Raw genomic sequence first — 27,980 nt, 5'->3', positions numbered from 1 at the left:
CAGAAAAGTTACGAAGTGCTCCTTTAAACTGCCTTTTCAATTTAGTAGGCAAAATTTAGAGATGCACTTTATTTTAGAGATTAACTTGTACATTTTACTTATTTATATTTTGAGTTTTTGGCTGAAGAGCTTACTTTATTTCGGCCGGCCTATAGAAATAAGAAAGTCAGTTCGTGTGAAGCAGTCCCCTTTCCAAACGCCTCCCCCTGGTGTGTGAGTCTCGCGCTGCTCATAAACATGTTGACGACGCCACCGCCGCTCACAGTCTGTCCCAGAGCGCACAGCTGAGCGACACACGGGACTAAACTGGTACCTGCTCATACTGTTTTCCTCCTGCACGCCACTTCAGCGCTCCTCACCATGTTTATGCACAGGCAATTCATCTCTGTGTTGCTTCGGCCTCTGCTTTTGTCGCAAGTTGAGCATCTGCAGCTTTAAACGCGGTTGTGGGCTCCTCATAGAACTTCTCCACAAGTGAAGCGCGCTGCCAACGCCACTACACAGGAGCATAGGACGAGAGACAGACGGACGCTCGGAGCAGAGAGCCGCTGGCGCACCTCGTCAAACCCATGGAATAATCACTATGGAATACCATTGGATACTCTTGTCTGTCTTTCTGCACTTAACCTTTCACCCAGGTAAGGCGTTATCACTTTATTTACAATTTAACTGCTTACTTTTATTGCAACAGGTGGGGTTAAGCATAATCCACTTGTGAAGTCAGTCGGTTCACTGTACTCCTATGTCGCGGGTCTTGGCATGTTTCTTTGTTTCTATTAAGTGGCGTATGTAAAGCCTTATCGACACATAATAAAGAAAGGGGATACTTAAGCGGTAAGCCAAGAGCGCGTTCTCAATAATGAATGCGGTGCACGCAGGCGGCAGCGCAGTCTCAACTTGTTGTTTGAGCTTTTTTCCTGTAATAGTCAGCATTGGGAAAGATGACAGTTTCTTGATAACTTTGTGGTATGCAAATTAGTGTTGACATTTTATTAAACAAGCTCCGAGCGTGTTTAAGAGCGGCCCAAAGAGTCCTATCATTTCACTGTGCTGAATTTGAATTTTAAATTCCGTGTTTGGCACCATCATTTACGGCGGAGATGGAGGCACATTAACACCTCTTTTTCATTTTACAACATTTACAGCCTAATTTGGTTATGTTTTAGTTTAGTTTATTACGTTGTTCTTTCCACTCGCTTTGACTACAACTCCCTACTTTGTTCCTTGTTTGTTGGCACAGCTTCAGTAGACCGTGCATTATTTGGCCCCTGTGCGTCCTGTGGATGGTCTGTATCCCGCGCCCTGTTAGTTGTAATGGGCAGCTGCTCTTTGCTTCGTGTAAGAACAGGAGGCCGTGCCATATGTCACTACAGGGCCACAGTGAAGTCCACAGCTCAGGGACCAGAACTCTCATGTGATAAACGCAGCGAGTTTGACTAGTTTATTGTTGCATTAAGAAAACTTCCAAGAAATTAGCTCCTCATCACTCCTGATTTGAACTTTTCCTGGTGATCCTGATTAAATTTTACATGCACATGTATGACCACAGTACGCTTCAGTTATTAGTTCATCACTTAGTTTTTCAATTGTTGTTTTAAATCAGCCCAATTCATATTTAGGCTCTGCTTGTAATTTTGCACCAGTGTAAAATTACAAGCATCTCAATGGTTTAATTTCCTTCCAACTATCAAAGAGCTTATGAGATCTAGAACCCGGTCCACACAACAGAAATTCACACTGTCTTCTAAAAAGTTTTGATGGACAATGCTCTTTGTGCATACATACAGAATAAACTGAAAGTCATTTTAATATACAGTGCTATACAAAGCTGTGATAATCTGTATTAGCTTTACAGACTGTAAAAAGTCCATTATCCTTGTCTTTTCCATCAGAGGTAGTCAAGCTTATCAAAATAGGAGAACCATAAAGTGGTCCACTCTTAGTACAAAGTGTAACCTCAGGACAAACACAGAAACACAGGTGGACCTCATCTAAGTCATGAACATAAACCAAAAGTACCAAAACATGACAAAAGATACAGGAGGACTAAATGGCTGTTACATTTGTCTTATTCTGGTTGTTTTGTATTACAATGACCACAGAATATAAGTGTTTGTTTGTGTTAGTATGATAACAGAAGTTTGACAAAGCTAATTACTTTGAGTGGTTGACTCGTGTTTGTTTACAAGTGGTCAGGGGATCTACTTTCAAATTCAGCCTTTAGCATCCTTATCCTTACAGCCCCCACTTCTGCAAACACAAGTACAAGTCAACATTACCTGTGATTAGACCTAGTCCGGCATGTCTACTACTGCCTTTTTCACATTTCACAAGAGAACCTTTAACTATACAGAGAAGCAACATTCCAAAAAATTTCTGTGGAATTTTATCAATCCAGTTTCTACAGAACGTTACTGTTATCTGACTGGGAAATATACCAGTATGCCATACGATAAAGTATGACAGTAGTAGTACCTTCTATCTCGAAATTACAATAAACAAAAGCTGAATACTTGTATAATTAGAACTGGCTTAATGGTTTAAACTGCTCTGTGAGGCTCCTTCACACTCCCACTGCTGTAGTTGCGGAGGCTGCAGACAACAGACTCCCACAGCGTTTGAGGAAGCAACTTTTGAAACCTCATTTTGGAGATGTTTTCACAGAGGAAGAGAAAACCATTACTCACACACTCTCCCCCACCTGTTTTTAGTTGGATTTGCAGATTACAACTTCAGAAAGCATCCCTTCAACAATAACCATCTGACAATACACCAGTTTGTTGATTTAGTTGCTGGAATGTCACTGTGATCTTTACAAAACATTATCACTGTGGCATTTTGATGATATAGATATCATTTTCTGATGACAGTTTGATAACATTTAAACGCCTCCAATAACTGGCAGCTTTAGTTAAGAATGCTGTAATTACAAGCTAAACTAATTTGTGGAGTTGAATCTCTGGAAGTGATTGTTTTGTTAGGAAATGCATCATGCCAAATTTTTCTTGGCAAGTTTGACAAATGTTAACCAGTCAACAGCCGAGTGAATTGGATATACAACTAATTGAGATGTTGTGGTTTGCTATTTCTATGACACAGACTCAGTTCGCACATTAAAGGATCAGTAGTATGCAAAATTGACTCTTTTATTATTAGTCTGTTTATATCTATTAAGCTCTAAATGCTTTGTTCCACTTTGTGACGTCACAAACGTTTTCAGGTTAACAGATAACTTTTGCCTTTTCTTTAGTAGAGATGGGAAATTCCAGGGCTAAAATCATCCATATTATTTCACATTCCATATGAAGATGTGTGGAGTTTAAACACACAGTTGAGCACCTGTATTAGCAAGTGACATCAGAATATTCAGGATTTCTGTAGTAAACATTTGTGAATGAAATAAAACACTACTCTGGGTATGTTTTGATAAGGAAACAACATTATAACATAGATGTCAAAATAGTGTAATATGTTCCCTTTAATGTCATATATCATATACCTCTTATGTACATATATACTGTATAAACATGTTTTTTCACTTAGAGGGGGTGGAAGCTTTCAAAACAGTATCTCTAGGATCTGACCTTATATCTGACTTCACAGGACCACCCTCCATGCCTTTTCCTTCATGCTATTGTGCATATAAATCCCTCTTATTCTGGTCAAATAATTAGTCCACAAGTAAAATGTTGGTCGATTGAGATGATTAATCAACCAAACAAACATTAGTAATATATTATAATAATATCATATTAGTTATATATACTATGATTAATTAAAGTCTTGTGTGTATCTATTAGGTTGGGTTCACGTGACACCACAATATTCTACAATACCTATACTTAAAACTTGGCTGTAGGAGCAGTAACAATTTCTATGTAGGGACCGATATGGTAGCCAGGATGGCGCCACCTAGTGCCTCCCCTCAATTTAATTTCTCTCCAGAGACTAGGTCAGGAATTAGAATACACTAGATGGTTTGCAAGAACCCTGGAAGTGCGAGTCCGGGCAGCAGCCAATCAGCAAAGAGCCGTACATTCTGTGTTGGCAACGATTCCTGAGATCGAGGATTTAAAACCGGAACAAAGAGAATGTTTGATGAACATCCTACGGGAGTTGAGAAAAGCTTAATATACCAGTTAGTCCCATTAACGGTGCATTACATACATCACAACCAAATAACAGCGATTGATTAAATAAAAAATGTGCCCGCCTACCGTTGAGCGAACAAATTCCAGTATTGTGAGGTCAGACGGTTTCTATAAAGTGAAACCATCTGATGAATCAGGCTACCGATATGGGTCATGTTCTGTTTGAATAATAAGTTCCATATTTGCTCTACAGGTGACACCAAGCCTTCCATCACCCCCGACACCTCCAACCTGGTCATCCACTCCCACCTCACCCTTGGGACGTACATGGTGGTAGAACTTAGCCAACCCTTTGGTCTGCGTTGCCAGGGTGACAGGGTGATGCACTGGAAGAGGGAGGGCCGTTCCAGATTGCGCCCCGAGGTACAGGATGGGATGTCCACGGTGCGCTTCCAGCGAGCTCTCATTTTTCATACGGGACGCTACATCTGTTCCGAGGAACTGTCTGGGCTACAAACATCGATTTATGTCTTTGTCAGAGGTACGTTCCCCTGTCAAAATGTCGGTGTGTGTTGAATCAGATTTGGATAATTTATATCTTCAAAGGAATTTAGCAAAGTAGAAACAGACTGTGCTTAACAGTATAAACTGCATTCCAGTACTGAGAGACTGGCAAATTTTGTCTTTATTGTTTGATATTTGTAACTGAAAGGTTCCACTGATGCTCAAAATATCAATCTGTAACACTTGACTCACCCTGCTGGTTTCTGCATGTGTTTTCTGGATTTAGGGATACGCTCAAAACCTGAAATTTAGCTTTTGTTATACATTTATGAGTTTCAGTCACATGGCCTTTTCTTCTTATGGGCTTCTTTTGACAACTCAAACAAAAGGCAATTTTGTTTAGAATTGTTACGTCTCACCCTGAAACCCATGATTACTAAAGCTCAGGATCCAACATGTTTGATGAAAGGACTAGAATATAATGAAAACACAAAAGGTGTATAACCACACAAATGGCTGTTATTTGCATTTATCACACCGTAGAGTTAGAGTATTTTTGATTGAACACCAAGCCCAATTAAGACTAAAAATCAATGGGTTAACTGAATCTTCTGAATCTTCTGTGAGGTAACGATTTAAATTGACCATCATTGTATTTTGGTCCATCTTAGTCATTATTACAACCAAATATTTAACATTTTTGTATGCCTGTTTGCAGTATGGTAAGATTGTCATGGCTGGTACAGTTCAAGTGGTATTTTACCTGTTTATTGGGGCATTTGGGAGTGTGTTTTTTTGTTTGTTTGTTTGTTTGGTTGGTTGGTTTTGTTTGTTTTTGTTGATCATTTACTGGTCCATGTCTGAAACAACAACTGTTAATTCTCATTTACTGATAGTATGAAGCTGGGGGTAAGGTCAGCTTTTATAGACTTCATTGTAGTGAGAGTGGCACATTTAAATTAAGAAATCATTATGTGTGCTATGTGTGAAAAACAGACTACCCCTCCTTCCTCTTCAAACAGTTGAATTAATTTGAATACATATGTTATCGTCTGGATGTTTCAGAAGCAAAATCATCAATAGGATAATTAATTCAAATGCAAGTTCTTGGGTAAGAGGCTACAGTTTGATGCATGTTTTCTAACCACAGACTGTATAAAGTAGTGAAATGTAATGTCACCTATAGCATTCAGCTCCTGTCATATGAAGCTCATGAGACTAGCAGTTATAGGAGTGAGTTATATCTAGAGCCAGGTTCATATTATGAATCGGAATTTACTTACGTACAAAATAGTGAAATAAAAACACCAGAAACATGCACAGCTGGTTAATATAAACATTTTAATTTAAAAATGACGAGGCTCACAATAGCAATTACAGAGAGAGGGGTGAACATTTTTGATTGTATCGAAAATTGATGGAGCTGGAAATGCTCCCATGAGCACTTCCTATTTGGGATTTGGGAGATATATATATATATGTATATATATATATATATATACACAGTCTATACATCTAACCCATAAGCCAACATACCACACCCACCTACTAAACACAAGTGAAAGCTGTCCAATAAAGTTAAGTATTTATTTATTTGTGGTGGTGAAGGAAAGGAAGTCTAAGCACGTTCAGTGGGTGTAGCTAGTAGGATATTATAGTAATAAAGCAATAAAGCATTTGGAAATGCATCGGATGGGAGCGTTCTATCCTTTGTTAAGATTATTTTGAAACAGGGCTGGGTGTATGAGAGTTTGCATTTCTGTTTGAGCTTGTGAGAAACAAATCAGAGTTTGTTTGACAATGTTGTGATGATGAAAATGACCAACTCACTGCCAGGTTGAGGTGTAAAAGGCAGCATGTCTGGTAAATTACAACAAGTCTCTGGCAGTAATGCAAACCCCAAGTGTTTTTTTAGCACTTATGATTGACTGTTTTGCCTCCAGCTTTGATATCACATTTGTTTCATTCTTTCTTTTGTTAGATCCTGACAATCCCTTCATAAAATCAATGGTGGATCATTTATTGACACGAGAAGGAGATACAGTGACTATTCCCTGCTTAGCGACAGACCCAAGTTTGGATAAGTTGCACCTTCAAACCTGCTCTGGTAAAGGCCTGCCCACTGGTCTAGAATACACCACTAGTCTGGAGCAGGGCATCACCATCTCCAACTCACAGAAGGAGTACAATGACTGCTACATCTGCAAAGGAATACTGGCCGACAAGGAGGTCCAGTCCATAAACTACCAACTCACTGTAAAACCAGGTAGGCTATGTGTGCGCGTGAACATTTAATAGGCCTAAAATATGTGGTCTAGAAGTTAGGATGCTGATTTAGAGTTGCTTTCACATTCATTTGTTTGTTCAGAAAATATAGGTATTACCTTGACATGTTTCAGTGGTATCTTCTGTCTTTGTCAGAAGAGATACCACATCATCATTCCTAATCTAATTTAGCAATGTTTTAGACATGAACATACATTTTTAACTTTTTGTCATTTTTTTCTTTGTTTAATTCCATGTAAGTCTTTGTTTAATCTTACATAAATCAAGTTTTAGGCTAATTTACATTCTTATTTTTAGCTTGTGTAAATCACCTTTCAGGGTTCAAAAAGTGCTCATGTAATCTTATTATTATCATTACTTAAGAATGTATTTTTAAAATAAAAAGGTAATCATTTAATTATCATATTATTAAAGCTTGCAGCAGCTGTAGTAGAGTTAGATTTTTTGGGGGGTTGTGATTACAGCTTTCTGTTTTAGTGTACCCAGCATAGATTTAACTTTGAAATTAAAATGACAGTCTTTTTTCTTGTCTTGGTTGTGCAGTCCCCCGTGCTGAACCTGTCATTGACATGCAGGCTCCAAAGCGCATGATTCTCATCCGCGGGGAGAACCTGTCCCTCACCTGCAACACATCCAACGTCAACAGTGACATCCAGCTGGAGTGGCTGACCCCGGCCGGCTCGGTTAGTGCCCCTCTGTACTAGACCTCTGTACTGTCCTGGGACACAGCACTGTACATCAGGATTGAGATGTGCTATGGTCAGATAATCATAGCCAATCAGTTACCTTTGAAAATAACATCTGCTGCTCCCTGTGTGTAGTGCCAAATCAAAATACAGTCTCAGGCAGAACTGTATTAGTCAATGGGAGTTAGAACTGCCTTGAAAAACAAAAACAAACTGGTCTATTCAAAAGCAGCAGTTCAGATTGTATTATATTAGAGCTTGCAACTGGTAGCGACACAACAAAAGATTGATTGATTTATTTAAATGTTTCATTTTATTTATCTTGGCAACACGGTAGGTAATAAATAGAAGACATAGTAGCAATAAAATGAAGTAGTAATAACAGTAGTGGAGGCGCCTCTATAGTACTTATAGCTGAAAGTAGAAAGTACATTTTTGAGTATGAGTTTGAGTATGTAGTTGTCTAAATGTAAAAAGTTTGACTACATCGTCCTTTTAAAGTACCATATGGGAATGTATCCTGTTCAAATAAATCCAGAAATACATAATTTGTTTAGCAAAATATCAAAACTGTAGCTCCCTCAGGGCCTTTCCCTGAAGGAGATATGATCAAACAGACTAACAATCAAACAATCAAATGTTTAAACTTCTGCTCACATTCACCATTAGGTCCTGCAGTTACTTTTACACAACATTGGTCAGTATTGCCCCTGTTTTCTTTGGGGTTATGTATATTTGCACTGCATCCATTCGTGCGTGTGCGTGTCTTTGTTGGTAAGTGTGCTTGGCGCGCAGAGACGTGCAGACGGGGTTAATCTTTAGAGATCTCTGGGCGTTGACAGGGTGCCGTCTGGTATCCACAGCAACCGGCAGAGGTGAGCACTAAAACCAGTATCGAGATGGAGCCGATCGAATATGTGAGCAGTGCCACCCTCAACATTAAGAACGCAGTGCCCCAGGACACGGGCCGCTACCAGTGCAAGGCAATGAACGAGAAGGGGGTCAGCTCACAGTCGCTCTGGCTCGATGTTTACGGTTAGTGTTAGTCTCTTTTTGTTTGTTTTTAGATCCTTTTACACTCCTTGTAAATATATACCGGTATTTTTCATATCTTGAGTTTATTGCACTTTGTTGTGAATTGAGAGTTGACACTGCAAGCACATATTTTTTCTGTGTCAGAGCATTTTTTGATTATTTTAATCATCAGTCATGCTCATAGGCTGTATATATAAATGGACATAACTAACCTGCTAGCCGCCACACTCAAAATAGGAAGTGAGCATGGGGGCACTTTCAGCTCCAAACACTCTGGGTGTCACAAATTGTCACCCCTCTCTTTGTAACTGCTGCAGTGAACATCATCGTTTTGGTCTTTAAATGTTCATATTAAGCCCCTCTACAAGATCTTAGTGTTTTTATTTAGCTATTTTATCCCTCAGTCCACTTCTTTGTACAGTCTATGAGCACACAGCACTGTAATGCATCCTAAAAGAGCCTATCTTACACAAATCAATTAAAAAATATCAAATATATGTTTAAAAGTGGCACTGTTTTGCTCTATGGTTTTCAGAAAAGGGTTTTATTAACCTCACGCCGCAGACGAACACGACCCATCACGTCCGGTCAGGGGAGAGTCTGACTTTGAAGGTGGACATGGAGGCCTACCCCAAACCACACAGCTTCTCCTGGTCCTTCAGAGAGTTTGGCCTCCACAACACCACGGATCACGTCATCACCACGTACTTCCACCAGTACAGGTACAAGGCTCAGTCAAACAACTGCTGCAGAGAGAAGCTGCTCCTGCACAACCAGTAGTACTTGTCATGAAGGGTGCAGTTAATTTAAATCCCTTTGCATAACTTTTTAGACAATACAGTAAAATAAAGCATGTTGTTGTTGTTTCATTTAAGTTATGTTTACTGCACAGAAAAACATGTGTCCTTAGACTGAGTGGGCTTGCATCTTCACAAACCTGACTCTTGTTTCGGCCTGTTTGTTTATAGTCGTAACAATAGTGACAGTTCTAGAATCACAGCATTTCAACAGTGATATTTAACATTATTTAACATGTACCAGTAAAATGCACACCGCAACACTCAATTGAAGTGCCACACAGGAGCGGCAAAAAGTTCATTATCACCTTTTAGAGAAATGTAACACCGTGCTTTGGAGCCGGGTCAGTGGCCGAGTGCAGCTACGTGAGAAATTTGGCTGAAATTTGAAGAAGGCCTCAGGGTTTCCACTGAAATGGAAACTGTCAGGATTGGAAGTGCCCTTTTACAACAAACCCAGAGTTCCATTGACTGAAATGGTGGGCTATTTTAAGCATATTACATTTGGTTCTTGCCTCAGGACATCATTATAAAGGAACAAACAGCAGTTTTGTAATTAGTACTGCTTACTAATTATACATGATCACTTCAATTAAGTCTGACATGCTCTTTTGAAGCAGTCATGTTTGAAAATCAGTAAATCTATGCGGATAATTTTGGAAAATTGATTTTGAGTCACACCACTATCCATGCAATGACTGAACAACAGCATTTACAAGCAGTACAATTAACTCTTCTGTCTGTTTCAGGTTTGTGAGTGAGCTGCGGCTGGTGCGGTTGAAGATAGTGGAGAGCGGTGTCTACACTTTCAAAGCGACAAATGGACACACATCAGTAAACCAGTCATTCACCATCTTTGTCATCAGTAAGTCCAAATGCCATTCCCTTCAATCACTTTTTTCTAGTTCACATCAATAACACAACATGTTTGATGACCTTTAAGCTTTGAGAAGAGGTCCTGCTCTATACCCCTGACCAATATTGTATTACTGTATTGTTAAAGGGCTCATGTTACGCTATTTTCTGATCTATGTTATAATGTTGTTTCCTCATCAAAAACATACCCAGAGTTGTGTTTAGTGTCATTCACACGTTTAACACACAAACTCTGCATATTTACGCTGAGATCTTCTCCACCTTATGATGTCATGACTAATAATAAAGCGTTACTCAAGCGTGTGGGAATACAACGGTTTGTTCTGATGAGGTAATAACGTTCTAACATGTCTTAAAGCTTGCATGAGTCATTTTTGTGAAGTTTAGGATCTTTAATTGATGTCACAGACGTGCTGAGATGTAATTTTTAAAAACTTTTTTTTTTAGGTAAACCAGAGATTGTTAAACACATGGGCCCGGTGGATGGTCAGGTGCGCTGTGTGGCTGAAGGTTTCCCCGCTCCACAGATCACGTGGTTCTACTGTGAGCAGTCTTATGTGAGGTGAGTCAGAGTTGTATGCAGAAATCAACTTATATTGTGTTTCAGCTTCTGATAAGGAACTCTGACGGCTGAGGCATAGACATCGTGTACCATCACAATGCAGTGTTAATGACCTGAAAAGTACCAGATAAGACATGCAATGCAATATGGTGTTTTATATTTGGATTAAATGTCGTTAAGTGCTTGTACTGTTGATTTGAGAGCATGCACCAGTTTGATTCTTGTGTCTTCATCTAAACTGCATGTATGTAATGTGATTTAGTAGTGTAGAGTTTTCAACATACTGAACTCGCTAAACTTTGTCGAAGTCAGACAATGCTTATTTACTCTAAGCTGCAGCTTCAATATTTGGTTAACTAAGAGATATATTAGGTTGACTCTCAAAATAGCTTAGGTCAGACCTGTCAAAAATTTTTAATGCATAGTCTATTTGCATTAGGACACAATGGACATACACAACATATTACACCAATATTTGCATATCCTGAATGATTAACTAAAGGATATATTTCAAATTCTCTGCTGACCTGCATCGGTTTGTGCTTGTAGATATCAGATGAGTTATACATTAAACGGAAAGTCACGGTTTCATATTTGCATAGTACATAGTTTAATCTAAAATAGTGGCCATAAAACCAAATATGATGAAAAATGGGGGGCTTAGTGTCCAAACTGAAAAAGTCCATGGAAGACAGAAGTGATTATTAACCAGCAACGTGAAAAAACAGATTAGTGATAATAACGCGTGCATTTTTGTCCTCAATTAAATATAATACTAGATGAAGTATTGTTCACACTAGTTTTGCTCAGTAATATAAAACCAACTGCCTTGCGGGCCTACCTGTTGTTGCAGTTGTGGGCGGGACATCCGTGCAATGAATCATAAGTGATTATCCCAACGTTTAGATGACAATGAATCCAATTAGGTCTTCTGAGGGAAACAGGACGTAGCGTGACCTGGGTTAGCCTATGTATGACCTGGGAGCAACCATGCAACTCTCTGTTCCTTAATGAATACACAATTTTACCAAAGATTTTTTTACTGCTTACCTATTAAACTATTTACCGATACTAGTATGTGCAATTAGATTGATTAAAGGTGCACGATGTAACTTTTCTGGAGGAGGATCTCCTACTTTATTAAACTTATCTGCCTCCCTGCAGAGAAGCAGGTGAAGCCACTAGGACAAGTTACAGTTTTCAATGAACAAAAAAAACACCTGCAGATCAGTAGATGCAAGATAAGATAAGTTTAATGCTATATTGTGGAACATTTTGAGCAAAGCAATATCTCCTTCATGGAGACAAGCAGATGTGGCACCCTCCTTGAGAAAAGTTACATAGTGCACCTTTATACTAAAGTACTAAACCAAGACTAAACTATGACTAAACCAGCTCCAAACTAAATCTAAACCAGGCTTTATCAGGACTATCACTTAACTTATAACTGGAAAATTTACAGAACTACCAACAGTTACAACTCCTGAATTGATACTTTGCAATGACAGGTTTTTTCTTAGGTGGCCAGATTTTCAAAGGCAACTGGGACACTCCTGGTTTGGGTTGGTTGGTAATAATAAAATTGTGAAAGGAGTGTATAATTAATGAAAACTGTTCTGCACTCGACCCATCTGAGTCAGTATAGTCACATTTTCTTTGTGTTTTGGTAATTTTTAAGCAGCTTTTCTGTATTTTACCTAAACAAATGACAATTTATGCCTCTTTTTACTGTTGGCAGGGATCAAATTGGTCAAAAATAGGGACAAGTGGGACATTTAATGTATAAAACTGGGACAAATTGGTGGTTTTGGATAAATCTGCTGGGGCAGGGGACACAGGGCTTAAAACTGGGACAGTCCCAGGTAAACAGGGATGTCTGGTCACCCTAGCTTTTGATACAGTCAACATGGTGAAACAATGTACAAATTAACAAATATTGCTCAAAAAAAGTGTTGAGATAGCATCAAAGCTCAAGAAAAAAACAAAATGGATTCAAACAGCACATTTTCAGGAGCCTGTGATCAATACGAGCGTTCATGGTCCTGTTTAGAGGTTTCATTTACAACAAACAGGTGAGCGTAACTGGAAAAACTGCTAATTTTATGTGTGAGAGAGTTCAGCTCACCTGTTGTTGTTCCAGTGAAGCAACTAATAACAGCTTCAGATTTAGTAGTACCTCCAGTTTGCATCACACCCCCTACTCAGCATAACTCAAACTCACTTTTACAGCTGTCAAATGAGAATGTGATTTATGTTGTGGTTTTTCATTGATTTTTGCAGGTGCTCACAGCAGGTGAATGCCACACAGGAAGAGCAGAATGTGATGACTGTGACGTTGTTCAGTCCTCTGTTTGGGAAGACAGGGGTGGAGAGCCGCGTGAACATTAGCAGAGGAGGCTTCAGTACGCTGGAGTGTGTGGCCACAGCAGAGGGAGAGCAGGCCTACATGCTCTTCTCTATCAGCGGTGAGGAGCTCAAGGCCACATATGGTTGGGAATACATTTGGTGGTTCAGTGCCAAGTTTGAACTGATAACTACTGATATGGTTGGATTTATTTGCGGATTTATTTGTGGATTTATTTGTGGATTCTGCTTGTGATAATGTCATTTTCCACGATGTTTAGAAAGAGCCAGTTGTAAAAGATTATACACAATCTTTCTGTCACTACATGGTACTTTTAGTTTCTCACAGTGGTTTAAACTTCTCCATGGGTTACAGGGCAGATCAGTGGAGAATCAAACCCACTGACTGTGAGAATGCAGGTTTTTTGTGTATTTTTTGCAATAAAAACACCTGTAATTGAATAAATGCTAAATAGATAAGTTTAAATCTTAAATGTGTAACTAGATTCACACCTGAAAAGTTAGTGGACCTTCAGCAATAGTTTTTATTTGCTGTTGTGTTTGTTAACACATAATTATTGTGACATACCAGCTCTATTGTTCACATTCAGTTACTATAGCAGTTGCATAGGATTTTGGTCATTAATATGTCAGACAGAAGAGCACTGGAGACTGCATTTACAGCTTGAGCCTATGGGATTTGGAAACTATTATTTACTTTTTATTTTTAACTAGCTTTATTAGTTTTGTATTGCTGGCTTAAAAGTGCATATCACCTGCCAGTGACTCTGTGCACCCGTCAGCTTAGAAAATCTGATCTTGGCTTTCTTTTTGTATTCACACAACTTTGTAAACCCCAAATGAGATTTTCTTCTTGGCTCACAATATTTACTGAAAGCACGTTTTGCCTGGGTTCAGCCCGTATATGCACTGGCACAAGTTGTAAGGTAAACATGTGTAGGAGATGGGCAGAGTTGATTGGCTAAAAAAAAGATGTTACTGATAGCCATTATCTCACGCCATTGTTTATAGTCTGTCTCCAAATCCGCTCTACTCTAACGGCTTCTCCATCTGCTATGCATGGGTTTCACAATAATGAGAAATTAAGATAGTTGCTATAGTGCTTAACAATTTAAAGGTCCAATAATACACAAAATTGACTCTTGTGAGCTTTAACCCGTGTTATAATGTTGTGTTTTGTTCCACTCACACATGTTTGAGTAATCCTTTATTATTAATCTGTCTACATCTCCAAAGTTCAAAATGCCCTCCTCCACCTTTTTTAACATTAACCATCTACCTTTTAACTTTAGTTCAGTAAAGACCAGCAATTCCAAAGCTAAATGATTCAAATGTTTCTAGTGAACATGTATGGAGTTTTAAAACAGGGTCAAGCTCTTCCTGTATTACCACATTGCATTAGTGTTTTCAATTTGAGAGAAAATATGCAGGGTTTGTGTGTTCAACATTTGTGAATGACAACAAAACACAACTCCATTTAGTTTAGTTTTTTGGTGAGGAAACAGCATTATAACAGGTTAGAAAATAGTGTAATATGGGCCTTGTAAAACTAAATATTGTATCTGTCGAATGGGAAAAATCCTCAAAATGTTGCATATAAAAGGAAGCTGCAACCAAGGAATATAGAGAGGAGAGAGTAGGTAGACTCAGAGTACTGTGAAGTTGTCCCGGGTCGATAAGTCAAGCGCTCACGGAGCACACGTTTAGGAGGTCACTGTGGCGAGGTACATGAATGTGAGCGTTAAGAGGTGTGATTGGTTATGTCTGTGTTAGGAGGACAGTGGGCTCTTGGTGGGGGCCCCTAGAGGACGGCGGGGGGCTGGAGGTGTGAGCGATGAACACAATACACAGCTCTAGTATCCACTGACAGCTTTAGTGCAGATTACTTCCTGCAGACTCGGCATTCTCAGATTCGAAGTGGAGAAAGAAAGAAAGCTCCTTATCTCTAAAGAGCTTATTACACCCCACTGTACAGGAGGAGCAAAACAATAAGGCATCAGGCCAAGACAAAGGAACAGGACACAGTGGTTACATGATGACAACCCCACTTTTTTACAGAAATATAGGAAATGTGAAAATGATATAGAACTAAAAGGATTTGACATATGGAAAGCAGACAGTTGAAATCAGTGAGACACAATGTATACATATTTAATTAGATTAGTGCACTGTGAACTGACCGGAGTGGGTTTCAGGCAGAATTAATCCATGTTGTTAGCCTAATGACCATTTACACTGTCAACACCCAACCTTTAAGCCAATCAGCTTAGCAAATAATTAGAACAAAAATAATTACAGTGTGAGAATAATGTAAACCAACAATTAAAGGACCTATATAATGCAAAATTGATGCGTTATGTATTGTGAGCTTCAAACCACGTTGCAGTGTTGTTACCTAGAGTCGTGTTTTGTTTCATTCACACATGTTTGAGCGTGTGTGTTTATTTTCAGTCTGTTTACAAAACCCAAAATGCTATGCCCCACCCCTAGATGTCATGAAGTTTTAGTTTTCAAGTTAACAACTATACCTTTTACCCTTTGTAAAAAAAAAAGTAGAGCTGGGCAATTCTAGGTCTGAAAATATCCACATGATTCTAGAGAAGGTGTATGGAGTTTAAAAACATGGTGGAGCACTTCCTGTATGACCACATGATATCACAAGGTGGAACAGTGTTTTCTGTTTGAGAGAAGAGCTCAGCCTGCAGGGTTTATGTGTTAAGCATATGTGAATAAACGAAAACACAAGTCTGGCTATGTTTTTGATGAGGAAACGACAGCTTTCCCCAAGATATTAAATGTTTTGTGTTTTGTATGTGTTTGCAGAGAAGACAGTTGCTCATGGTTTGTTCACCCCCTTGCTCATTGGCACAGCTTCAGCAGCAGCCGTCCTCTGTCTGGTTCTCATCGCACTCTTCTACAAGTATCTAAAGGTAAAACTATCATACATGACTGTGCCAGCATGTTCATACCAGACAGATCCATAGAAACACAATATAATGAATGCCTCTTTGACATGACAGAAACCCAAATATCAAATCCAGTGGAAAGTTATCGAGGGAATCCATGGAAACAACTATGTGTATATTGACCCCACCCAGCTACCGTATGATCACCAGTGGGAGTTTCCAAGGAATAACCTGCGATTTGGTAGGTGCTCTGATCTCTGCACTTATCATCACGATTACAAACAATTTATGATGTGTCTTGGCTTTTTTAAAGGCAGCTGTAACTCAGGGGCACTCCCACCGTGAACATTTACTGGTTTGTTGCAAGAGTTAAATTATCTACAGTGAAGCTGAAGCCATACTGAGAAAATTAAAACATCATTGCACATTACAGTGGATACCCCAACAGTATATTTTCAAACTGATGTTTTGCTCTGGTTTGCAACTAAATGTCTATGTTTTGTGATTTTTTGAGGAATTGAAATTTAGTGAAATGAAGTGAAACATAAGCTCAACAGTAGCAATCAACAGAAAACTACTACTACTACTATTGTTCCTCCATCAGGCTCTCTCTGAGATGATAGAGCCCAGTATCTTGTGTATATTTGCCCGCTATATGAAGTGTGACTCATGTCTATGGTCAGTGCCTTAAACCGGTTCAACAGTTGGTCTTTAGGCTGTCCCGCTCCTTCACTGTCAACACTCTATGTTGACACTTGGTGCTGTTGTTTCAGTGAACCTCCTCCAACAGGATCCAGCGTATCCAGGTGCTACATCAATTGCCCCAGGGCACAAACGGATGTCCCAGTAACATGGCACTCTGCCAGATCATGGGAAGAGACCACTCCTCACCTTAACATCTTGGTCTGTTTTTGTAGGAAAAACTTTGGGATCTGGAGCTTTTGGGAAAGTGGTGGAGGCAACTGCGTATGGCCTCTCCAAAGCAGACTCCGTCATGACAGTAGCCGTGAAAATGTTAAAATGTAAGCAACACAAATGCAAATACATGCAAATAACCTCAACAAAAATGCCAAATGACAAACTTTGTGGTATTTACCTTTTAGTCATTTTCATTAACACAATATATGAGCTTCAATGTTTCATCTGGAAGATCTTGTTCTCTGTATTGATGTATGCATACAGTAAATATGAAGTTGAAAAGCTTTTTTAAACAATTGAAGACCTAAGAGCAGTGCTTCTTAACCATGGACCTATAGAGGATGTGCATGCTTCTGTAGAAAATAGTATTTATTTGGCAAAGTAGAAATGTAAACATACTGTCCTTCCAAGAAGTGGCCCAACTATTACTATGAATATATCACTAGTTAAGTAATGTTTAACTATTGGGCTTTAGGTACAAACCAGTCTGATCAACTATATCATGACTTTAGGCTCTGTGCATTTTAGCATATACTTTTGGAGAGGGTCTTCCTGCACTTTTTACAGTCCAACACTAGGGATGTAACAATAACCAAAATATCATGATATTGTATCGTCAAAGTTCTCACAATAATATCGTGGACCATCAAGTCTCTTTGCTTAAATTAAGAGTTATGGTGCAGCAAAAAAGACAGAGGGAACTACATAGACCATGATCCTTTGCTCTGTTTCAGTGTAGACTACATGAAGAAATAAAAGTTCTAAGCACTTTTAAGTCTTAGTTCTTTGGATTAAGTCTTGTCAAGGCATTTTAAGAGTATCATATTAACAGTTGTGTTAGCCTCCACAAAATATCGCAATAAATATCGTACCGTGAGATGTATATCATGAAAATATCTTACCGAGAGATTTGGATATTGTTACATCTCTAATCGTGAGTCTCCCTTCCATATCATGAGTTTTCCCACGATATCACAACAAATATCGTGCAGTGAGGTTCATACTGTGACGATATTGTATCGTGAGACTTGGATATTGTTACACCCCTATCCAACAGCCATGTTTATAAAGTAATGTAGCAAGCATCTGAACAATTTTGTGAAAAATGTGAAATGTCTCTTTTTTGCAGCGAGTGCCCATTCCACAGAGAAAGAAGCACTGATGTCTGAACTGAAGGTGCTGAGTTACCTGGGGAACCACATGAACATTGTCAACCTGCTGGGAGCGTGCACTGTGGGAGGTGGGGCACTTCTGTTTGATTATGAATGTGGAAACTTGGCTTGAGGATAATGTTCCAACTGTCTCTCCTTGTGTTTGTTGGTATTTGAAGAGCTCATTACATTTGAGTGACACATGTAACTGTTTTGTTGTTTGAGTTCGCTCCCTAAGGCACGCTTCTTTCTGCGCAGGCCCCACGTTGGTAATAACAGAATACTGCTGCTTCGGAGACCTGCTCAACTTCCTGCGCAGAAAACGAGAGTTCTTCATCTGCTACAAGAACGAGGAGGACTGCTACTACCGCAACGTGCTGCTACAGCGAGAGGCCAATGGGTAAGGAGCTTTTGGGCTTTGAAAGTACATCATGCAGTCTTTTCTTTCAGACAACCCCTAGACTTCTGTAGCTTTGTATGTAATATCCTAGAAATTGGACAAATATGATAATGCTTTAAATGGCATCATTTTTACCACCTGTTCTAGCCCTGGTTTAGTCCTGCTGTAGATCTGTTTTAGTACTGGTCTATGGCATTGCCTTGGTTGTCATTTTGTCATATTGTCTAGTATGAATGCATGTGAATATGTTTGTGCACGAGTGATTGTTGATCAAAGGGGCCGATGTTGCAGACTGGCGGCCTTGCTTTCATCAGTCTGCCCTAGTGCAACTCTGGCAACAGTTGTATCTTACCTTTACTGAGTATGGAATGAATGAATAATATAAAAAATGTAAAGCTTGTAACTTTTACTGTTACTTTATTTAGTCTTTATTTAGTCATACATGTTTGTCATTTCCTTGATTTAGAATCACACCTTAACACGTCATGTGCTAATTTTCATTCATATAATAAACAAGACAGTTACTTTTCTCTTAGCTGAAAACACATAATTCCTTTTGAATGTGGGGCATAGTAGATGTGATAGTAGTAGTAGTGGTGTTTACAGATCGTGCGTAGGCTGATCTTTTTGGACTGAAGCGTTTGGAGGGATGCTGTGCTTAGCTGAGACAGACTGCTCTTTTCCTACTCACAGTGACAGCTTGAACGGCTACATGACCATGAGGCCTTCTGTCGCTGGCACGCACCCGCTCACGTCCGAGAAGAGGTGCTCGATACGGAAAGGCAAGTCATTCATTCACATTCATTCAGTCATTATGTAATAGGTGGAAGGGAGAAATGGCAATATGGAGAGATGTAATATGTGATGTTTGATGTAATATGTGATGTTTGATGTAATATGTGATGTTTGATTGACAGGTGGCTCTTACATTGAGGCAGATGAAGGGAATGAGTTGTTTGAAGAAGATGGTCTGTCTCTGGACACTGAGGACCTCCTGAGCTTCTCGTATCAAGTGGCCAAAGGCATGGAGTTTCTGGCCTCCAAAAATGTAAGCATTGACTCAGTATCTTCAATATCATTTATGTAGTAGTTATTACTTGTCATTAAACACAGTTGACTGGGCATATTTAGCTACAGGGGAGTCTTGTCTGATCTCAAAATTAAGATGGATGACTCAGTCTAATATTATTTACACTTTGAGATGTTACTGATTTATGACATTGCATTGGCAGCCTACTACATTAATATTAACACATGTTGTCAGTGAAAACTAGTAGTTTCATTCATTATAATTATTAATTCATTATAATTATTCTTATTAAGTTTTGCTTCTCATTAAGTTTTGCTTTTACAACTTTATCTTTTTATTAATAACATTAATAACACAACTTATGCCAAACTCTTGTCAGTTATATTGATGAAACAATCATTATACAACTGGAGATTTTACGTAAATGACCAAAACATTGCTTCCTGGTGTTGTCATCACAGAATGGATTGTATTTCCACTGCTAGTAAATGAATCTAAAATGCATGTCGAAGCATGTTGATGAAAAATTTAACAGTCAACGAGGCTAAGATACTGTGCACACAAAGATCACGTATCAGTGTCAGCGTCTGTGTCAAGTCTGTGTGAAGAGTGGAAATGCAGCATCAGAAAGGGAATCAGTCATTCATACTACAGAGAGTATAAACACTAAACACTGAACTAACCAAATGCAGAGGTTTTCTTGTTTTGGCTAATAATAACATTTAGTCCTTCTAGCCTCTTTGCCAGGTTTAATGTTATGCATTATCCTTTGTCCTTTTAGGGCCATACTTATAAATCCTTACATATACAGTATAGACTGCATAGATAGACAGATAGATAAACAGATAGACCTAACAGTGCATTGTCTTTTTCAAAAGGTCAGGCCACTAAGCAACAAACATTACTGTCACTATCTGCATATAATATAAGATAATATCTGACTAATAGTGCATTTTGTGGTTCAGTGCATCCATCGAGACCTGGCAGCTCGCAACATCCTTCTCACACAAGGAAGAGTGGCTAAGATCTGTGATTTTGGTTTGGCCCGCGACATCACTACAGACTCCAACTATGTGGTTAAAGGCAACGTAAGTCTTTAAGCATTGAAATTACATAATCATTCACACACCCCTAGTTTGTATTAATAGTCCTCTGGGAGAACATAAGATAGTGATTGTACTTGAAATGCCCCTGCCCCTGTTGATTTTCATAAGATTTATTGTCACCACAAAGCAAAATGCTAAAAAAAAAAAAAAAAAACTGTACTGTTTTATTTGGCTTAAACTATTCAAAAATGTGGGGTTAAACATGCACTGTACCTCTCATGTTCTTTACTTGTGCATACCTTTCTCTATGTTTTTCTATGCTTTAGTTTATATATAGCTTGATGTCTGTACAAATGACTTTATTACACTGTGGTGAGATTTCCTTTGTTTGATTCTGATTTAGGCACGGTTGCCAGTGAAGTGGATGTCTCCAGAAAGTATCTTTGAATGCGTTTATACTTTTGAGAGTGATGTGTGGTCCTATGGCATTTTGCTCTGGGAAATCTTCTCTTTAGGTAAGCGTGACTATTTAATATATATATTAGTAAAAATTATAGTGCTTCATTTCAGTAGAATTTTATTATATATATTTTACATGGCAGGAAATAGCCCGTATCCTGGAATGCCTGTGGATGCCAAGTTTTACAAAATGATAAAAGAAGGATACAGGATGGATGCCCCAGAATTTGCACCCAATGAAATGTAAGTGAAAACCACCAGATTATACAAAACCTATACTCATTTGAAGACGATCACAAGCCCAACTGAAGCAAACCAGTCTAAACTTAACAGGACTGAACTGGGTGCACTGATTACTAAATTCTTCATTTTGTTGACACCCACTGCCTGAAGTTACCTGTCTGAGATTCTGTGAAAAACTGATGTAAAGTGAAAGAATGTGTTTTTGTGTTTGTCAGGTATCAGATTATGCAATCATGCTGGGACCCTGACCCCGTCAAAAGGCCCCCCTTCAGGAAGGTCGTGGAGAGGATTGAGCAGCAGCTGTCCGATGCCACTAAACATGTAGGTTTTTTGCCATATCCATGTCCTCCATCGCAGGGTGGGATGCAATGAATCCAAATATCAAAATATAGATTTTGACCATTTAAAATGCTTTATTACCTCCGCCAAGGAGGTTATGTTTTTGCCGGCGTTTGTCTGTTTGTTTGTTTGTCTGTTAGCAACATAACTCAAAACGTTATGGACCGATTTTGATGACATTTTCAGGATTTGTTGGAAATGTGAAAAGGAAGAACTGATTTCATTTTGGAGGTGATCCGGAAGAAATCCTGGATTCTGGATCACTTTGAAATTTTAGTTAACATTGTGGTAAATGGGGCCAAAAATTTTGTTTCTCAATATCTCCGTTAATTATTGACCAAACCCCATGAAATTTGACTCAGGGATCCTCTTTCATATTCCAAAGGCTGATCCGGATCTGATCCAGAAGACTGATTTTATCGCAATTTATATAAAAAATGGGGGTAGTCCTTGGCAGAGGTCTGTGCTCTCTGAGTGCTTTTCTAGTTTCAAAACTGTGATGGCTTTACATGTTTTGGAGGCTGAGAAATAGAAGTGCAGCCTATATACATACTATACCTCAGGCCTCTATATCCCAGATTACATGAGTTTTGGTTCCATTTTGGCCAAATATTTTCAAAATATGTAACATATCAAGCATTATTTAATTATATTATGTTGCAAATAGGGTGTTGCAACATATAAAAATATGTCTGGGGAAAACAATTTCTCAAACTGGACACAAGATTTGAGACTAAGATCCCAGCTGGAGCAAATATAATAGAAATTATTTATGAAATGTTGGTCCAAATGCACTAAAAAACACTTTTACCAGAACAATAGCGTATTTATTAGCTGTAACGGTGGCCTCCTGGAGGCTTCTGTGGGCCCTTGCAGCAGATTCAATAATGGTTAATCAAGATTTAACATGTTAAAAAGATAAACGATTTATAAAGTGTTGAGGCATGTGCACCCTGTACAGACGTGGTCGTAATTTTCTCTTACTTTTTCTTACAGGGATTCGTACTGTAAATCTCACAATTAGAAACAGTGACAGGTCTTTCAAATAGATGTCAAAATGTGTCAGAGATACAATATTTAAGAGTTTAATTACAAAATAGTACAAAATAGTAAAGTAAGTAAAGTTATTCCTATTTTAGAAAAAGAATAAAAAGCAAGTCACTCTTAATTTATCAAAGGTTTAAAAAATAAATAAAAATTCTATCAGCCTGAAAAACCCGAAAGAAGATCTGAGAAATCTGCAGACAATCACATTAGGCCTGTGTTGTGTTTTGTAAGTGAAGCTCAAATGTTCGAAATGTTATCAGATCATTTATTTACCAGTGTTTATCCTTAACAAGGCTGATGCAGGATCTGGGTCTGTTCCAGCTGAGTTAAAGCCTAAGGCAGAGTACAGGGCAGACTGGACTAGTGCCAGTAAATCACAGGGCAACCACTGAGAGATCTTTCTCTAAAGTCCTACGGGCACTTTAGATGACCAGTTCACACAGTAACACATGTCTTCAGACTGTGGGAAGAAACTACAGACCAAAGATTGTGGCCAATGGGACATTATAACCAATAAGTACCCTGCTGTGAGGCCAGAGGCTGAACACTGCGCCACAATGGCCCTCTGTCATATTTTAACCATTTGAGTCTTGGCTCAGCCATAACATCATGACCACTTAGAGGCTAGAAGAGTAACACAGGATATCATTTTACCAGGGGAGCAGTTAGTAAGTAGGATTTAGTTTCAATCATAGACACCAACAATACATTAATATCAAATTGGCAAGTCTAATGATTGCCACAAGGGTCAAATTCAATTTAAAGGTGCACCGTGTAACTTTTTGGTTGGGGGTCCGTCACCTGCTGGATATGTCAATGTCTGGAATGTTCCACAATTAAATAGACATTAAACAGCTCTACTTTACATTTATTCAATTACAGGTGGTTTAATAGTTCAAAAATACATAGAGAAACAAAATTTTGTCTGAGCGAGGTGCCTCTCCACAGATCTTACCTGTAACTTGGTCAGGTTTGTCTGGGAATTATTCCAGACAAAGCAATGGAGCACCTCTGTGGAGAAAAGCATTTGACAGACCCTCCACCAGAAAAGTTAAACCACTCAATTTTAATTTGATTCAAAATCTTCAAATCACAACAGAAGTCTCCTGGCAGATCTTCACAAAATTGTTTATTTATCCACTCAAAAGTTAGAATATCAAACAATCTCTGTCTGTGGAAGAGGAATGGGCACTCACACTTTGTTAGTCATGGTTTGTAGGAGAACATTTTACAATCCTCATTTCCTTTGCTATACTTATTGTTCTCAACAGTCTGTGCCAAATCACTTATCACCTCTTTGCTTTTTGTAGATTTACCTGAATTTTAGCTCGAGACTCACACTGACGCCGAGATCCACAGAGAAGCCTGGTTCCCAAAGTCCCGGTCTGGTCCACCCCCCAAATAACAACGACCTGCAGACACAGCCCTTACTGCTCCAGCATGAGGTCTTCCTGGAGGGGACCACTCTGAGAGCCCAGAGAGTTTAACACCAGACGCCCCACCATGGCTGTCCCTTAAAGTGCCTGTTAAAAAAGAACATTCCTCCTCCAACGCCCACCTACGGCCGCTCACTGCTCTCGTACCTGTGGAGTTAACTACCACAGATGGGACAGAGGCAAAACAGAGACCAAGATCTATGGCTTTTATTGTGCGTGTTACGTTACAGCCTGCTTGGTACTGGGAGGACATTTAACAGACTATAACTGCTCCCTTGTTTTGGGGTTTGGTGCAAAGAGGTGGAAACGCTCCTCCAAAACTTTCATCTACCACATTTATGACTTTTTTATTGTCAGTTACAAATTCTTTACACATTTCATAAACCATATTTTGTTTCTATAGTTTTTTTTTCTTTTCTTTTTTTATGTTGAGTTCTGTTACTTTACACTGTTTCTGCCATGCATCCATGTAGCACTGTGATACTGGTTGCAATTCTCGGAGGAAATTAAGCACTCGAGGCACTTCAAGGAACTTTCCACATCATTTTTCATATCATGAAATGCAGCTTTCTATTTTGTTTTTGTCAGTATTATTTTCACCTGTTCAGCTCTGTTAAAATGAAGGAGATAACAGTATATTTGGGGGCCAATTCAGTTGAAATAATGATTTAAAAAAATACTAGTATATAAGCTATTAGACAGGGAGAGCAGACATGCGGGTGCACCTAAAACTTAGCAAACTCATTTGTATTTTACATGGATTAGCCTACCAAACATCAGTGTCTTAAAATGTTTCTTTTAGAATTGGTACGCTAGCTTCCAGTGTGTGTTTGGTGACATTTTAGTGGGTGGCAAAGCAAAGATGGAGATTAACCTTTGGAGTTTTGTACAGTTGTAAAATTGACTCTGTTGCATCCAGTATATGACTATTGTTTACAAGAAGCACTAGACCAGACGGTACTGCCATTTTGAGATGAGTTTCCCTTTCGTTGAAACACAATGATGAAGGAAACTTTTGTGTAGATAGATTTGCATTGTAAAGTTGATACAATCAGGGTCACGTGAATGCCATTTTAAAGTGGACTGCAGTGAGGACTGGGAAAGCTACAGGGGTCCGAGCCACAACACAACATGGTTTAGAGTCGGCCTTATTGCTATCCGGCCAGTAGCAGTTTTCCCAAATTTCTCCAGCTGTTTCTTGATCCAGCTTTGGGGATTTGAGCACCTCTATGTTCATAGGACTTCCCCATTGGTGGATGTAAGTGTCCTGTATGTGTGGATAGACCTAAATAGTGTGTGTATGCAAGTGTATTAGAAGGTTTAAAGAGGTGCCACTCCTTATCATTGTATAGGAACCCACAGTCTCTACTCTACTGTCAATGTAAATATTAATGTACGTATTATATTTTAAGTTGATGCTTTTGGACAAATGAAGATATGGTACATCGGTGCAGAATATTTGATGCTGTATTTTCTTAGCCTAAATGTGCTCAGAAATGTTGATTGTAACTGGAGGCGCTCCCTGTGTGTCAGTCACCATGGAAACTTAACAAAAAAAATCACTTACTTTTTGGCAATTTTCTTGACTTTAACCCTGGCAGCGCTTACGTCGATCTGCTTGGTTATAATGAGGCTCACCATCACTGTCTAAAAGGCACAGTGAAAAGAGACTATTTTCCTGTGACAGTTTCCTCCTCCTCCCCTGCAGAGGCTCTATATTTATTTAACCTAAAGCTTTAGTGACACTGTGTACATTTGATGTGATGCTATTAAAATGTGTCAATGTAAATAAAAGTATAAAATTTACTGGCAAGTGAGTTTTTCCTCATACTCTTATCCAGCTTTAATGATAATGAAGGTTTGAACATCTGAAGAATTTCATTTGAGTAAGAGTACTGCAGCCCTTGTATGGTTTTTCTAGACAATGGAAGTGGCTCAAAGTTTGCTGACCAACCAGAAAATCAGTAGTTTAGACCCTGCCCAGACCTGGACAGCATAACCATGGGCCTCTAATATTTAATTGAGATGGTGGAAGAGTTTTCAAAGGCTGTCATCTGGACAATGTTTTTGAAATTGAATCTGTAAACACATAATACGATACACATTTCAGAATGGATAATTTGTGTAATGCTCTCTCAATATTCTTTGTTTCTTTCTTCACAAGTCACATATGAGGGCCATTTGTTGCTTACATGCTGCTGGCCATCTGCACGTGCTCAGAGCAGGTTGTTCCTCTGCTCTTGCCAAGACTAAAGTCATTCAGATCCGCTGGACTTTTGTGTTAAGGAAGTCTGCCGTCCAGTCATCCATGTCCCCAAGTCCTCACATATAAGAGTGGTCTTCCTGCTCAGCACGCTTTGGTCAGGAACATCTGGTCTGAGGGTGCAAGGAGGACTCGGACCAGACCCTCCAAACCGGACCGGAGCGTGGGCGGAGACCATTGTTTCAGGATCTAAGCGATAAGAGACAGCCAGGAAATCCCACCATTCAAGTGCATTCATTCTACGCATGTTTAGGGAAGTTTTACACAAAAATAGGCAATGACTGAGATTACACCAGATTACAATTAAAGGCTTTCAATCCACTGTACACATTTTTCAGGCCAGCTGTTTTGTTCTACAGGAGATGGAGAGGATAAGCAACCTAGCTGGGGTTCAGTTTTTATTCATCAACTAATTAACTAATTCATTAACTAACTCAGCAAAATACAGAACTTGTTTTTTGTTTTGTTTTTTTTTTTTTACAAAGAAATGAATATAATCATATCTTGTAATTATATTTTTAAAGGACCCATATTACACTGTTTTCTGATCTGTGTATTGTTGTTTCATTATCAGAAACATAACTGCAGTTCTGTTTTGTTTCATTCACACATGTTTAACACACAAGCCCTGCATATTTAGACTAGAGATTTCCTCTCTCAGACTGAAAACATTCTGTGACTTTTTACACCTTCACTAGAATCATTTGGGTATTTTGAGCCCTGGAATTGCCAATTTCTACTGAATAAAAGGTTAAAGGTAGTTGTTAATTTGTAACTTCTGCTTTGTGACATCACAAGGTGGACCAGAGCATTCTTAGATTTGGGGATGCTAGACAGACTAATAATAATAATAATAATAATAATAATAATAATAATAATAATAAGGGTTACTCAGACGTGTGAGTGGAACAAAACACAACTTCAGGTCTGTTTTTGATGAGGTAAAAACATTCTAACATGGCTCAAAGCTCACAAGAGTCAGTTTTGCCAAACGTATAGGACCTTTGAATAAAATTATACTTACAGTAAACAAAAATTGTCCCATTGTTCAGTTACTGCTTCATACCTCCTATGTCCAGTTTATCTGGGTTTGGGCCTGGTAAAGACAGCTACTCTGAAAATGAATCATAACATAAAATATATTCAGATATATAAGTATATTCAGTTAATAGTTAGAGTCTGAACATTTGACCCCAGGCTTTAAAATGCTGTTCCTGTCAGTATGTGGTGGGTTGCCCAACTCGCTGTGGTTACCCTCTGCAGCTGTAAATTTGATAAGAATGACGTTTTCTTCCCAGCTACTGTTTGTGGTCTAAATCTGCCCGTTTGTACGAAAAAAACAAAAAAAAACTAACTAAAAAATATAAAGGTGTGTCTTATTTTTAATTCTACATTTAATAGCTTTGCATAAATCAGATGAGGCTTGCCTACTAAGGGTCAAATTTGGTAGGGCTACAGAAAAAATAACTAAAAAAAAAAAAACAGAGAAAAACAAAATTAGGACATTTTTTTTGTCCTATGTTGCATCACCTTTGCCTGAA

General features: G+C 38.8%; 1 protein-coding gene and 1 long non-coding RNA gene across 3 annotated transcripts; one reads left to right on the top strand and one right to left on the bottom strand.

Annotated features, from left to right (window-relative positions):
• The first annotated feature begins 277 nt into the window (after positions 1 to 277).
• On the top strand, positions 278 to 25,982 carry kita (KIT proto-oncogene, receptor tyrosine kinase a). 2 transcript variants are annotated; one of them, XM_055164845.1, is made up of 21 exons: positions 278 to 638; positions 4,345 to 4,632; positions 6,577 to 6,861; positions 7,425 to 7,564; positions 8,431 to 8,602; positions 9,138 to 9,324; positions 10,149 to 10,264; positions 10,723 to 10,837; positions 13,118 to 13,302; positions 16,025 to 16,131; positions 16,222 to 16,348; positions 17,025 to 17,129; positions 18,155 to 18,265; positions 18,435 to 18,576; positions 19,270 to 19,358; positions 19,494 to 19,624; positions 20,572 to 20,694; positions 21,056 to 21,167; positions 21,255 to 21,354; positions 21,570 to 21,675; positions 24,051 to 25,982. In XM_055164845.1, exons 1-21 carry the CDS (start codon positions 584 to 586, stop codon positions 24,225 to 24,227), a joined length of 2,973 nt encoding a protein of 990 aa, XP_055020820.1. In that variant the 5' UTR covers positions 278 to 583; the 3' UTR covers positions 24,228 to 25,982. The 2 variants fall into 2 exon arrangements, with proteins under 2 accessions (XP_055020820.1, XP_020774454.1); XM_020918795.2 differs by having other exon boundaries at positions 8,410 to 8,602.
• LOC129412056 (uncharacterized) lies at positions 25,948 to 27,624 on the bottom strand. Its single transcript, XR_008633552.1, has 3 exons — positions 27,464 to 27,624; positions 26,369 to 26,628; positions 25,948 to 26,255 (listed from the first exon to the last, which is right to left on the bottom strand). It is a non-coding gene; the product is annotated as an uncharacterized LOC129412056 (long non-coding RNA).
• Positions 27,625 to 27,980: the final 356 nt, after the last annotated feature.

The sequence above is a fragment of the Boleophthalmus pectinirostris genome, unplaced genomic scaffold, assembly GCF_026225935.1.
Source record: "Boleophthalmus pectinirostris isolate CB_2022bp ecotype Guang Dong unplaced genomic scaffold, ASM2622593v1 HiC_scaffold_7, whole genome shotgun sequence".
NCBI lineage: Eukaryota > Metazoa > Chordata > Actinopteri > Gobiiformes > Gobiidae > Boleophthalmus > Boleophthalmus pectinirostris.
This window is presented reverse-complemented; position numbering and strand designations above follow the sequence as displayed.